The sequence below is a fragment of the Anolis carolinensis genome, chromosome 5, assembly GCF_035594765.1.
Source record: "Anolis carolinensis isolate JA03-04 chromosome 5, rAnoCar3.1.pri, whole genome shotgun sequence".
Taxonomy (NCBI): domain Eukaryota; kingdom Metazoa; phylum Chordata; class Lepidosauria; order Squamata; family Dactyloidae; genus Anolis; species Anolis carolinensis.
Window position 1 is genome coordinate 132,773,364 of NC_085845.1, and position 13,793 is coordinate 132,787,156.

General features: G+C 44.5%; 1 protein-coding gene across 2 annotated transcripts in view; it reads right to left on the minus strand.

Annotated features, from left to right (window-relative positions):
• The window catches only part of plxnb2 (plexin B2), a 398,065-nt gene that overhangs the window by 67,471 nt on the left and 316,801 nt on the right, over positions 1 to 13,793 (minus strand). For both annotated transcript variants that reach the window (XM_062982295.1, XM_062982296.1), the window contains 2 exons: positions 13,573 to 13,721; positions 10,833 to 10,941 (listed from right to left, as the gene is read on the minus strand). In XM_062982295.1, the coding sequence (XP_062838365.1) occupies positions 10,833 to 10,941; positions 13,573 to 13,721 (258 nt within the window). The remainder of the gene's footprint in view (positions 1 to 10,832; positions 10,942 to 13,572; positions 13,722 to 13,793) is intronic.

The window sequence follows — 13,793 nt, forward strand, 5'->3', positions numbered from 1 at the left end:
AGGCATATGGGGAGTATATGATAAAACGGCAGGCTTGTGCTAGACCTCTTCCTTGCAAACATAAGCTACTTTCATGGGCATAACAACAGTTTCCAACTTATGGTGACCCAGAGACATCTCCTGAGTCTCCTTGAGGAGATGGGGAGGGATATAAATAAATTATTATTATTATTATTAGTATTAGTATTACTACTACTACTATTACAGGGTTTCTTGACAAGATTTGTTCAGAGGGGCTTTGCCTATTACTTTCTCTGAGTATTTCCAAAGATGATTCGAACCCCTCCCATCTTAGCAGAAAAGATATATTATTTTCCTTTTTGTGAATAGAGAAACAAAATATACTAATACCACACTGGTGTGAAGAGTCAGAAAGCAAAGGAAACCACTGAACTTCTCATTAAATTAATGGCTCAGTACTTTCCTCTCATACTACAACTTCCAAGTAACTCCCTAAGTCAGCATTTCTAAACCTGGGGTCAGAACCTCATGAGGAGGCTTCAAAGGGAAACACATATTTCTGATGGTCTTAGGCAATCCCTTTGGCAGAGAAGGCTGAAGATCTCTCCACCTGTCCTTTGGCCCAATTCTATCGCTGGTGGGGTTCAAGGGGCTCTTTGATTGTAGATGAACTGTAAATTCCAGCAACTACAATTCCCAAGTGTCAAAGTGTATTTTCCCCAAACTCCACCAGTGTTCACATTTGGGCATATTGAGTATTCGTGCCAAGTTTGGTCCAGATCTATCATTGTTTGAGTTCACAGTGCTCTCTGGATGTAGGTGAACTACAAATCCCAAACTCAAGGTCAATGCTCACCAAACCCTTCCAGTATTTTCTGCTGGTCACGGGAATTCTGTGTGTCAAGTTTGGTTCAATTCCATCATTGCTGGAGTCCAGAATACTCTTCAATTGTAGATGAACTATAAATCCCAGCAACTACAATTCCCAAATGGCAAAATCAATTCCCCCAACCCCACCAGTATTCAAATTTGGGCATATTGGGTATTTGAACCAAATTTGGTCCAGTGAATGAAAATACATCCTTGTGATGACCCATGGGCCTTGTAGTCCTGCTCAGGACATTGTAATTCCTGATGAAGATGAAAACTTGGGTTTTTTACCTTCCCAGTCTGAACTGGATTCCTCTCAGCCAGATCTTTCCCAGGCAGATCTGGGAACCTTGCACCTGCAAGAAAGTTGTCTCCCAGAAGTATGTCAAACAAGCCCAGAGCCTACTTCTCCCGTATTCTTGCGCCGGGAGTTTTGTAAACAACAGAGAAGTTTGGATTCAGCTTCGCGCAGGAGTGCGAGGATTGCAGCTAAGAATGTGGCCAATTAAGACTGCTTCTCGTGAGAATCTTTGGGGAGTCTCACATCTGGTCTCAGAGTTAGCTTTCGGTTCTGATTCCCAGAGAACTGCTTCGGCGGGAAAGCTAGACTCTATTTAGGTGTTTTACCCGCGTAGTAACTTCGCGGAGTCAATTCGTCAGCCTTCGGAGCGAGTTGTGTCTGGACAGCGCGCTCCGATTCAAGCCTCGCTCCTGCTCAAGCCTTGCCTTGCTATCCAGCCTTCGCCTTGCTTCCCAGCCTTGTTTATCTACGGACTTTGCCTTGTTTCCCAGGATCAATCCTTGCCTTGTTCCACGGATTTATCAAGTTATTCCACGGACCTTGTTCTTGTTCTTAGTTACCTTGTTCCACGTTCAAGCCTTGTTTCAAGTATCAAGTTATTTCCTAGCCTCGCTCAAGTTTCATGGACTAAAGGACCTTGTCATCTCCCCTCACTTTGCTTGGCAAAGTGAGTGTTTCGGTTATTGGATTACAACTTTGGACCTTAATATTTCTTATTGGACATTGCTTTTTTGGACTAATTCTGACCTTTCCTGAAAGGTCTAATTCTGAACTATTTTCTACACTTGTTTTTATTAACTTTATATATTCCTTCAATAAAGATATTAGATAGATTCTGGCCTCTGTGTATGGTTATTGGTGCTCTGCAGCCTGGGTCGTGACAGTTTGACTCCGCCACCCTAAGCACCAATTAACCTCGGCCAGAATGTCTACCGGAGTCGTACCTGGGCCGAGCGGCCAGCCGATTACCTACACCATCGACAAGGAAGAGGTGGACCGAATCCGTGATAAGCTCAATGCACAGGATGGAGAAATAAGGGGTTTGAAGGAACGCGGAGTTCGTCTTCCGGCCATGGCGTTGCCAACCAAGTTTACTGGAGAAGCTTCTAAGGTTCATGTCTTCCGTCGCCAATGTCAAGCTTATCTGGAGGCCCGTGCTGCCGAGTTTCCCCAAGAAGACATCAAAGTGGCATGGGTTTACAGTCTTCTAGACGGGCCAGCGGCCAGCTGGGCGACGGCACTGTTCGACCAAGTCTCTCCACACCTAAGATCAGCGCAACACTTCTTGGACCACCTCAAGGAGACTTGGGGAATCGAGGACAATTTGGAGGCAGCCGGTCACAAACTCCGTCGCCTTTTCCAAGGAGACAGACCTATGTCTCAGTATATAGCCGAGTTCCGAGTGCTGGCCCACAACACCGGCTGGAACGATGTAGCCCTCAGGGGACAATTCCGGGAGGGTCTCAACATTGAAATGCTGGAAGAAATCTCCAAGGTGGATCCTCCCCAGACCCTCGAGGCACTCATTGATCAATGTTTACGGGCTGAAGTCATGATTGCCAACAGGAAACAGTGGGTTCGAGGCCAGGGCAGTAGAGCCGGGGCAAAACCCCCCGCTCCCGCCAGCGTTCAGCCACGTCCGGTGTGGAGACCCCCACCGCCAACCCCATACCCCAGAGGAGGCGAGGAGGTGCCGATGCAGTTGGGCAATGTGCGTCCCAGACTAGATGCCGCCGAGAAGGCCCGTCGTCAACGCTTAAACCTCTGCTGGTACTGCGGGAACGGGGGCCACTTCGCCAGAGAGTGCCCAGCCAAAGGGAAGCCTGCCGCCCGTCTTGCGGCGGCGTCCTCCACGGAGACGAAGGCGTCTGAGCCGACTGGCACACAGCCGGCGGGGGAAGCCAACGACCGGGTGTAGAGAGGCTCGCCAACCCGGTCAAAAAATCCATCCAAGAGCCGCCAACCGGGGTCCTGTTCCTTCTCGTGGTCACATTATGGTCAGCAAAAAGGGGACCCGTCATGATCCACGCCATGATAGACTCTGGAGCTACCAACAATTTCATCGATAGAGAGTATGCCGACTCTCTGGGATTACAATATCATGATTTCAAGAATGCCCGTGTGGTGCAAGCCATAGACGGCCGTCCCCTCAAGACGGGCCCCGTAAGTCAGTGGTCGGAACCCACCAGGATGTGGATAAGGGAACATATGGAAGAGATTTCCTTTTTTGTTACCGAGGTCCCCCATTTCCCTGTGATTTTGGGAATTCCATGGCTGACTCTCCACGACCCTAACATCTCCTGGTCCAACAGAGAACTGCAGTTTGCTTCACCGTATTGCCAAAACCATTGCCTCGTAGCCAAGGTATGCCATGCCACAGACACCGAGCCCATCATCACCTTGCCAAAGAAGTACTCCGAGTATTGGGATGTATTCAATGAGAAAGAAGCCGAAAAATTACCCCCACATAGACCTTATGACTGTGCCATTGACTTGGTGGAGGGGGCCCCGATCCCGCGAGGGCATCTCTACTCCCTGACTGAACCAGAGCAAGAAGCTCTCAGGGAATTCCTAGAGACAAACCTTCGCAAGGGATTCATCAGACCCTCTCAATCCCCAGCCGCCTCCCCAGTGATGTTTGTGAAGAAGAAGTCAGGGGAACTACGCTTGGTGGTGGACTACAGAGCATTGAACAATATCACCAAGCGGAACAGCTATCCCCTGCCCTTAATCTCGGATCTACTGGATCGGCTTCGAGGAGCCAAGGTTTACACCAAGCTGGATCTTCGGGGGGCTTACAACTTAGTTCGCATCAGGGAAGGGGACGAGTGGAAGACCGCCTTCCAGACCAAATTCGGATTATTTGAGTCCCGAGTTATGAATTTCGGTTTATGCGGAGCCCCCGCAACGTTCCAGCATTTTGTCAATGACATTTTTCAGGACTATCTAGACAGGTTCTTGATAATCTACCTGGACGATTTTTTGGTGTTTTCCAGATCACAATCAGAACATGAGAACCACGTCAAAATGGTGTTACAACGATTGCGGGATCACGGACTTTATGCCAAGCTGGAAAAATGCGCTTTTGATCTACAAGAGGTAGATTTCCTTGGTTACCGCATCTCGCCTCTAGGGCTTTCCATGGATCCAGCCAAAGTTTCAGCAGTATTGGAATGGCGGGCGCCAACTAACAAGAAAGAGGTGCAGCGTTTCTTGGGGTTCGCGAACTACTACCGCAAGTTCATTCCAGATTTTGCCCGCTGGTCCGACCCCATCACTAGCTGCATCCGTGGAAAGCAGCCTTTCCGCTGGACTGATCAAGCAGAGAAAGGGTTCCAGCAACTAAAGAAACTATTCACCTCCCAGCCAATTCTACAGCACCCAAATCCTGGAACCCCTTTTGTGGTGCAAGCGGACGCCTCTGATGTGGCAATTGGGGCTGTACTCTTACAACCGGTGGGAGATCACCTCCACCCCTGTGCCTTTTATTCTCGTCAACTAACCACACCAGAGAGGAATTACACCATTTGGGAAAAAGAACTACTGGCCATAAAGGCAGCCTTTGAAACTTGGAGACATTGGCTAGAAGGGGCCAAATTTCCCATTGAAGTCCACACTGATCATCGTAATCTAGAACATCTAAGAACTGCCCGCAAACTAAATCAGAGGCAGCAACGTTGGGCTTTATTCTTTGAACGTTTCAACTTCCAGATCCATTATGTGACCCCAGCCCAAACCAAGCAAGCAGACGCCCTGTCACGTAAACCGGAATACGCTGCAGGACGCAAGGAGACCTTTGAATCCCAACTGCTACAACCTGAGAACTTTGCCACGCTCACGGTGGGGAACACCAAATCCATTCCCATTGGTTCAACTTCCCCTACTCCAGGACCCATCTGTGCTCAAGAAATCAGGGCTAGTCAGCAAGCAGATGCCTGGGCGCAGGACCAACTTCGCCAAGGTCTGCATTTTCCCTTTTCGCTTAAAGATGGGCTGCTCTGCTATAGAAATCATGTTTATATCCCACCCGGACCGGGCAGGGAAAAAGCGCTTCGTCTGTGTCATGACTGCAAACCAGCAGGACACTTCGGACTATTTAAAACTATGCATTTGATCCTAAGGGATTTTTGGTGGCCCAAGATCCGCAAGGATGTGGAAAAATATGTCAACACCTGCCCAGTATGCCAGCGCTCCAAGATACGAAGGGAGAAGCCCTCAGGGCTTTTACACCCCCTTCCTACCCCATCTCGCCCATGGGAAATAATTTCCGCGGATTTCATCACTGACCTACCACCTTCCTGTGGATTCACCACGATCTTAGTGGTGGTGGACCTATTCACCAAGTTAGCCCATTTCATTCCCTGCGAAGGCCTCCCCACGGCCAAGGAAACTGCGGATCTATTTCTTCAACATGTTTTCAGACTACATGGATTGCCCAAGAGTTTAGTCACAGACCGTGGATCTCAATTCACCTCTCGTTTTTGGAAGGTACTACAAAAACTATTGGGCATAGACTCTCGCTTATCTTCAGCTCATCATCCCCAAACAGATGGGCAAACGGAGCGCACCAATGCCACTTTGGAGCAGTACCTTCGCTGTTATGTAAACTATCAACAGGACAATTGGGCTTCTCTGTTACCACTGTCTGAGTTTGCCTACAACAATGGAGTTCAAGCTTCTACAAAAGAAACGCCGTTCTTTGCAAACTACGGCTTCCATCCACGTTTCTTCCCCCCTGTCATTGAAACTTCAGAGGTTCCCGCAGCAGAGGATTGGCTGCAGGAACTCACAGCGGTGCAACAACTTTTGCTCCAGCAACTGGATCAAGCCAAGGAGGACTATAAACGCCACGCTGACAAACATCGCCAGCCGGGCCCCGAAATCAAGGTAGGAGATCGGGTTTTCCTGTCCACTCGCTTTCTGCCCTCCCACCGCCCTTGCCGGAAGTTAGATGCCCGTTTCATTGGTCCCTATCCAGTGGTGGCGCAATTAAACCCCGTGACTTTCAAACTCCAACTTCCGCGTTCAATGCGCATTCACCCAGTGTTTCACCGTTCCCTGCTCCTTCCGGCGGATGGTGTGCGACCTGATACAGACCAACCGGCCCCCCCTCCTGTTTTGATGAATGGGGAGGAGGAGTTCGAGGTTGAGGACATTTTGGATTCTCGCTTTCACCGCCGCCGCCTACAATATCTCATTGACTGGGTGGGTTTTGGCCCTGAGGAACGCTCTTGGGAAGACGCCTCCACAGTCCATGCTCCTGATCTAACCCGTCGCTTTCATCAGACCTATCCCACCAAACCACGACCTCGCGCCTCGGGGAGAGGGCCCCAGTTTGGGAGGGGCCTTGAGGAGGGGGATAGTGTGATGACCCATGGGCCTTGTAGTCCTGCTCAGGACATTGTAATTCCTGATGAAGATGAAAACTTGGGTTTTTTACCTTCCCAGTCTGAACTGGATTCCTCTCAGCCAGATCTTTCCCAGGCAGATCTGGGAACCTTGCACCTGCAAGAAAGTTGTCTCCCAGAAGTATGTCAAACAAGCCCAGAGCCTACTTCTCCCGTATTCTTGCGCCGGGAGTTTTGTAAACAACAGAGAAGTTTGGATTCAGCTTCGCGCAGGAGTGCGAGGATTGCAGCTAAGAATGTGGCCAATTAAGACTGCTTCTCGTGAGAATCTTTGGGGAGTCTCACATCTGGTCTCAGAGTTAGCTTTCGGTTCTGATTCCCAGAGAACTGCTTCGGCGGGAAAGCTAGACTCTATTTAGGTGTTTTACCCGCGTAGTAACTTCGCGGAGTCAATTCGTCAGCCTTCGGAGCGAGTTGTGTCTGGACAGCGCGCTCCGATTCAAGCCTCGCTCCTGCTCAAGCCTTGCCTTGCTATCCAGCCTTCGCCTTGCTTCCCAGCCTTGTTTATCTACGGACTTTGCCTTGTTTCCCAGGATCAATCCTTGCCTTGTTCCACGGATTTATCAAGTTATTCCACGGACCTTGTTCTTGTTCTTAGTTACCTTGTTCCACGTTCAAGCCTTGTTTCAAGTATCAAGTTATTTCCTAGCCTCGCTCAAGTTTCATGGACTAAAGGACCTTGTCATCTCCCCTCACTTTGCTTGGCAAAGTGAGTGTTTCGGTTATTGGATTACAACTTTGGACCTTAATATTTCTTATTGGACATTGCTTTTTTGGACTAATTCTGACCTTTCCTGAAAGGTCTAATTCTGAACTATTTTCTACACTTGTTTTTATTAACTTTATATATTCCTTCAATAAAGATATTAGATAGATTCTGGCCTCTGTGTATGGTTATTGGTGCTCTGCAGCCTGGGTCGTGACAATCCTGCATATCAGATATTTATATTATGATTCATAACAGTAGAAAAATTACAGTTATGAAGCAGCAACGAAAATAAATTTTATGGTTGGGGGGTCACTACAACATGAAGAACTGTATTAAGGGGTTGTGGCATTAGGAAGGTTGAGAACCACTGCTCGAAGTACTCTCTTTAAGAGGGCAATGGAGTAATTCTGCTCCACTTTGTTTATGTAGATCAGCTCACCCAAGAATCCTGAATAGAACTTAGTTGAGGAATTTTTTTCCATTGATCATAAAAAGCTGGGCTCAACCAAAAATTCTAGTTCTCTTCTTCAGAATGAAATTTATAATTCTCACACACAATTTGAATGCCTCCAATTTCATTCCAACTGCTTTTTGTTCTGCAGAAAGGACGGTATGAACTATTAATGGTGCCTGGAGATGTTATAAGGACTTGCAGGGTAAATGGTTGGAAACTCTGGAAGGAAAATGATCCTAAGGAGATGTATTCTTCCAAAGTTAAATCACATTTAGGTTTATGAAAGAAGAAATTTAGATGAATGGTTCTAACAGGACAGAGCTGAATTCATCCATGTAGCATGTCCCACTTGACCACTAACTACTATGAGATAGAATAAACAAAGCAGATCTGGTATCAATTTTCTATGACAACATAAAGCTCATTCGCATGTGTGCATGCGCCTTCAAGATGCCTGTTGAATATTCATGGTGAATCCATGAATATTAGTGTTGTGTGCGGTATTTGTCCCATTTGTTTAATTTGTGTTTCCATTTCATACCATCTATTCGGATGGCATGAAACAGAAAGCCCCCCCCCCCCCCCCGGCCTGAAACAAAATACAATTCAATTCAATACAAAAGGCAGACGGGAACTGATATCGGCTCCAAGCCTGCTTTTCGGATCAACGTAGGCCCAAAGCGCCGAACTGCAGGCAAGCCGGCGCTTTAGGCCTATGGGTGCAGGTTTTGGGCCTATGTGCCCAGGCCTCACAGGGTCTGCTGCAGACTCTGTAGCTGAGTGTCGAGTAAGAAGCGCTCCTTACTTGGCGCTCAACTGCAGAGTCTGCAGTACACCCTGCGAGGCCCGGGCACGTAGACCCAAAGCCTGCAACCGTAGCACAAAGGTCCCGGGCCTACGGGTGCAGGCTTTGGGTCTATGCACCAAGGCCTCACAGGGCCTGTAGCCGATTGCTGAATAAGGAGCATTCCTTATTCGGCAATCGGCTGCAGGCCCTGCGAGGCTCGGGTGCATAGGCCCAAAGCCTGCACCTGTAGGCCCAGGCGCTTTGGGCCTATGGGTGAAGCCCCTGTTCAACAATGGGCTGGAAAAATAATGGATCTTTTGACCCAGAAATATCTGACCTCCCGATTTCGTGAGGCTCAGACAAAAATGAATCAGGGCCTCAACAAAAGCCGGGAAACGAGATGGGACAAGGAAAATCCCAAATGCACACCACTAATGAATATTATGGGGTTCTCTTAGGCAAGGAATATTCAGATATGGTTTTGCCCTTTCCTTCTACTGAAATATTATCTACAGAACCCAGTATTAATTGGTGATCTCTCATCCAAATGTTAACCAAAGCTGATACAGTAGAGTCTCACTTATCCAAGCCTCGCTTATCCAAGCTTCTGGATTATCCAAGCCATTTTTGTAGTCAATGTTTTCAATATATCGTGATATTTTGGTGCTAAATTCGTGAATACAATAATGACAACATAACATTACTTCGCATTGAACTACTTTTTCTGTCAAATTTGTTGTATAACATGATGTTTTGGTGCTTAATTTGCAAAATCACAACCTAATTTGATGTTTAATAGGCTCTTCCTTAATCCCTCCTTATTATCCAAGATATTCGCTTATCCAAGCTTCTGCCGGCCCGTTTAGCTTGGATAAGTGAGACTCTACTGTACTAGGATCTGGCACATTTTTATAGTTTTTATAGATTTTGGCTAATCCTTTCACTTCATCCAAACTCATTTCACAGGAATAAAATGGAAAAACAATAGTAACAGACAACACGGGCTTATCCAGATTATTTTAAACAGGCTTATCCTGAAAAGGCAGGAATGTGAATGCTACATTTTAAAACTCTTGATCACCATTTACATTCAGTTTTAGACATGACTATGAAGACTAGAAATAATGATGTGTAGTGGTAGTAATGAGACCTAGACCTTCACAACGAATGGTCCATGCATGGCAATTTGCTACGGGCTTGACAGCACAGTGTCAGCATGCCACTTCTTTTCTAATTCTGGCTAGCATTCTATACTTATCCATCTTCTTCCTTCTCATGGCTTGACCACATCCACTTCCTCTGAGCTATTACTCAGCATGAAAACTGAAATTGCACTAGCAGAACAAATGCCCAAGAGAATAACCTAACCCTGACTTCTAATAATGTGATACATTTCACTAGTTTTGTATTAAATTTCCAAAGTGACAGCTGATTTTTCTTAAAGCTTCCCACTATACTTGAATAGTGCATAGTCATGCTCACGTCAAAGAGCCACTCAGCTATGTCTTACATGCATTATAGGATGGATTCCGCAACTTTAAGCATCATGTCCAGGTAAAAACCAATTTGAGAGTTATCCTTTGCATGGCAAATGCATGCACAACAAAAACAACGGTACTACATGTTTCCCAAGTTTCAAGTTAGCAAGCCCAGATTGAGATGTGTAATGTCACTCCTAATACACGAAATTTGGTAAAAGGCTTCAACATTACTATGGTAATCTCAGAATCTTCCAGACATCTGGATCAAAGATCATCTTGGCCTGGGGATTTTGGGTGTTGTAGCCTTTCAAAGTAACTTTTCCACGCACGGATTTTGCAGCAGCTATTACACGATCTTTCTTAACATGATCTTTCTTTCTGGGTTATAAATGTCATTTCCTAATTGGGTCTATAACAAAAACAAGGGAAATGTTTATTAAACTGCAAAAACTTTCCTAGAATCCAGTTTTGAAACCAAACTGTAATTTTAAACATTAAATGCCACATGAAATACTATCCACTAGAAGCACAAAAGAATTAGGGCCAGCCTAGCTTCCTTAGGTAGAGGTTTCCTAACTTCAGGAGGTGCTGGCTCATGCAATAGGGCCTCCTCTTGTGACTGAATTGCTGTGGCTGAGTTACTTAAAATAGGATGACATTGTGTAAACTATAATTAATAGACTTCTAGAGTCTGTTTCAAGAGAATCCTCTGGGGTCCTAGGACAAGAAATCTGAGCAAACCTCCAACATACCTGAAACCACCTTGTTTACAATACATGAACACTTATGTTCAGCCCAGTGAGACATGGAGTAGAAAATGCTGCATGTTAAAAAGTAAGGTATTGACAAAGATTTACTCACCTGATATGTAAACTGCACTTCATGTGTGGAAGTGCCTTTTTGTCCATTTATGTCAACTTCAATTACACCTTCTGTTTCTGTTGTCACACTTCCAACCTCACAGACAATCCTGGTTGGTTTTTTTAAAAAAGAAAAAATGTGTATTTTAAAAAACAAATGCCTCTCTTTTTATCAGCCTATTCTTTTAATATATTGGTTAGATTAGACCAGAGTATCAAACTGTGCTCCTCCAGATGTTTTGGACTTCAGCTCCCACAATTCCTAACAGCTGGTAAGCTGGCTTGGATTTCTGGGTGCTGAAGTCCAAAACACCCAGAGGAGCTCAATTTGAGAAACACTGGATTAAATGTTCCTAAAACAAGAAATGCCAAATAAAAAATAGTACGCTAGACAATTTGCTCTGTAAGACAACATTGACTATCCACAGATACTCGCAAATAAGTGATAATACTAAAGGGGATTTACTCCGAGATCAGTGTCAAAAATATCCACTGCCAGGGCTTTGGGAATTAAAGTCAACTCTAAATCCTCTATTACACATGAGTAATTAAAAGTTATGTCATTTCAACAAGTTAAACATGTATTTCTTTAAAATAAATAAGAAATTAAGAAACATTCCCCCCATTTATTATATATTTATATACTCATTTCAGCATTAACTAGAGCAGGGGTCCCCAAACTAAGGCCCGGGGGCCGGATGCGGCCCATCGAAGCTATTTATCCGGCCCCCACAGCACAAGGGCAGAAGGGGGTTGGGCTAAATGGCCCAAGGGGTCTCTTCTTCTCTTAAAACCATTATTATTATTATTATTATTATTATTATTATTATTATTATTATTATTATTATTATTATTATTATTTGAAACATAACAAGCTGAGTCCACAGCAGACACTCTGCTGGTGGTTGTATTGGATCATACGTCAGACACTTCCCAAGTGTCTAGGACTGTGTGATGTATCGGCGAATAACGTGTGCAGATCCCAGTAAGGTGGCCTTCTGTAGCTGGCAGATGGTAATTTTGTTAGCGCCGATTGTGTTTAAGTGTAGGCCAAGGTCTTTAGGCACTGCACCCAGTGTGCTGATCACCACTGGGACCACCTTGACTGGCTTGTGCCAGAGTCTTTGTAATTCGATCTTTAAATCCTCATATCATGTCAGCTTTTCCAATTGTTTCTCCTCAATCCTTCTGTCACCTGGGATTGCAACATCGACAATACATACTTTGTTTTTTAACACAATTGAGGTCAGGAGTATTGTGTTCCAAAACCCTGTATTATTATTATTATTATTATTATTATTATTATTATTATTATTATTATTATCAACACAACGAGGTTGTATGGCACAGCAAACAAGATAGATATGCTGGATTTCGTTTCGCAAAACCACAAGTCGAACACTTCCCAAATGTCTAGGACTGTGTGATGTATTTTCTGATGATGTGTGCAGATCCCAGTAGGGTGGCCTTTTGCAGTTTCCAAATGCTGGCTGAGATCTTTTGGCACGGCACCCAGTGTGCCCATCACCACCGGGACCACCTGTACTGGTTTCTGCCAGAGTCTTTGAAGTTCAATCTTGAGGTCCTGATAGCGATTATTATTATTATTATTATTATTATTATTATTATTATCATCATCATCATCATCATCATCATCATTGAGGCTGGGTGGCCATCTGTCAGGGGTGCTCGTGCTTTCGGTGCATAAAGGCAGAAGGGGGTTGGACTAAATGGCCCAAGGGGTCTCTTCCAACCCTCTTTATTATTATTGTTGTTGTTGTTGTTGTTGTTATTATTTATTATTATTATTGCTCGGTGGCCAACTATAGTCCGGCCCTCCAATGGTCCGAAGGATCGTGAACTGGCCCCCTGTTTAAAAAGTTTGGGGACCCCTGAACTAGAGAGTTAAAGAAGTACTGACGTTATATTTTAAAATTTATTTAAGAAATGAATCTAAAAGTAGTGTCCTAAATCCAGTTGCTAGTTGCAAGCAGAGTAGACCCACTGATTGAATGGAAACTTATCTTATTGACTTACATTTTTTTAATTTATTGGGTCTACTTTAGATGGGACTAATAACTAGATTGACACCAGGAGAAGAATCATGCAGGCCTCTTCCATGGTTCTTGGGCTGCAATTCCCTGCATTCATCAACACTAACTATGCCTCCTATGATGTGGCTCCCCAAGGCCACTTTTGCAAGATCACCTTCCCCAACGCCCCCCCCCCCCCACCCCAAATGATTGGATTTCAGATGAAGGTTTTTAAAAATCTCTTCAAGATTGTTATCATGTAAGGTATAAATCTTTCTTGATTTAAAAATGTGAACCTTAACAAACAGCAGGAGGTAGCGTACTAATGCATCTAATCAGAGTAAATTAGTTAGCTGTTCCATCTGAAAAAGCAAAAAACTGGAATTGAAGGTCTATGATAGCTTTTCAGGTAGTAGTTATTGTACATCTGTTAATTTCAATTATGCACTATGGCAAAATAAAAACAAACACAGCAGTTGTCTCCTGGATTTTAGGTCAAAACATGTTAAGCACAGGTACAATTCATTAGTGTATACAAATGTCAAATACATTATATATTTATATCACTTAATATTCTGTTTGTCAGAACCATTCTTCTATTTTTTAAATTACATTTCCAGTCTTTGGCATATAGATTAAACCTTGCCTTTGGCATATAGATTAAACCTTTAGATTCTCTGGCATTCAAAGCATTTTAAAATTACTTACTTGGTAGAAACAGAGTAGAATTCTTCTCTAAAGATACATGGAGTGTCTGCCACCATTATATTTTTAACATCCATTGCTGTGATGCCCAAATTAGATCCCATTATGGTCAACAAGATTCCACCACTTAGTGGTCCATTTTTTGGTTCAATCTAAAAAACACATTAGAAAAATATGAGTTGCAAGTCAGACAGATAAAGGGAACATTTTACCAGCAGTTGAAT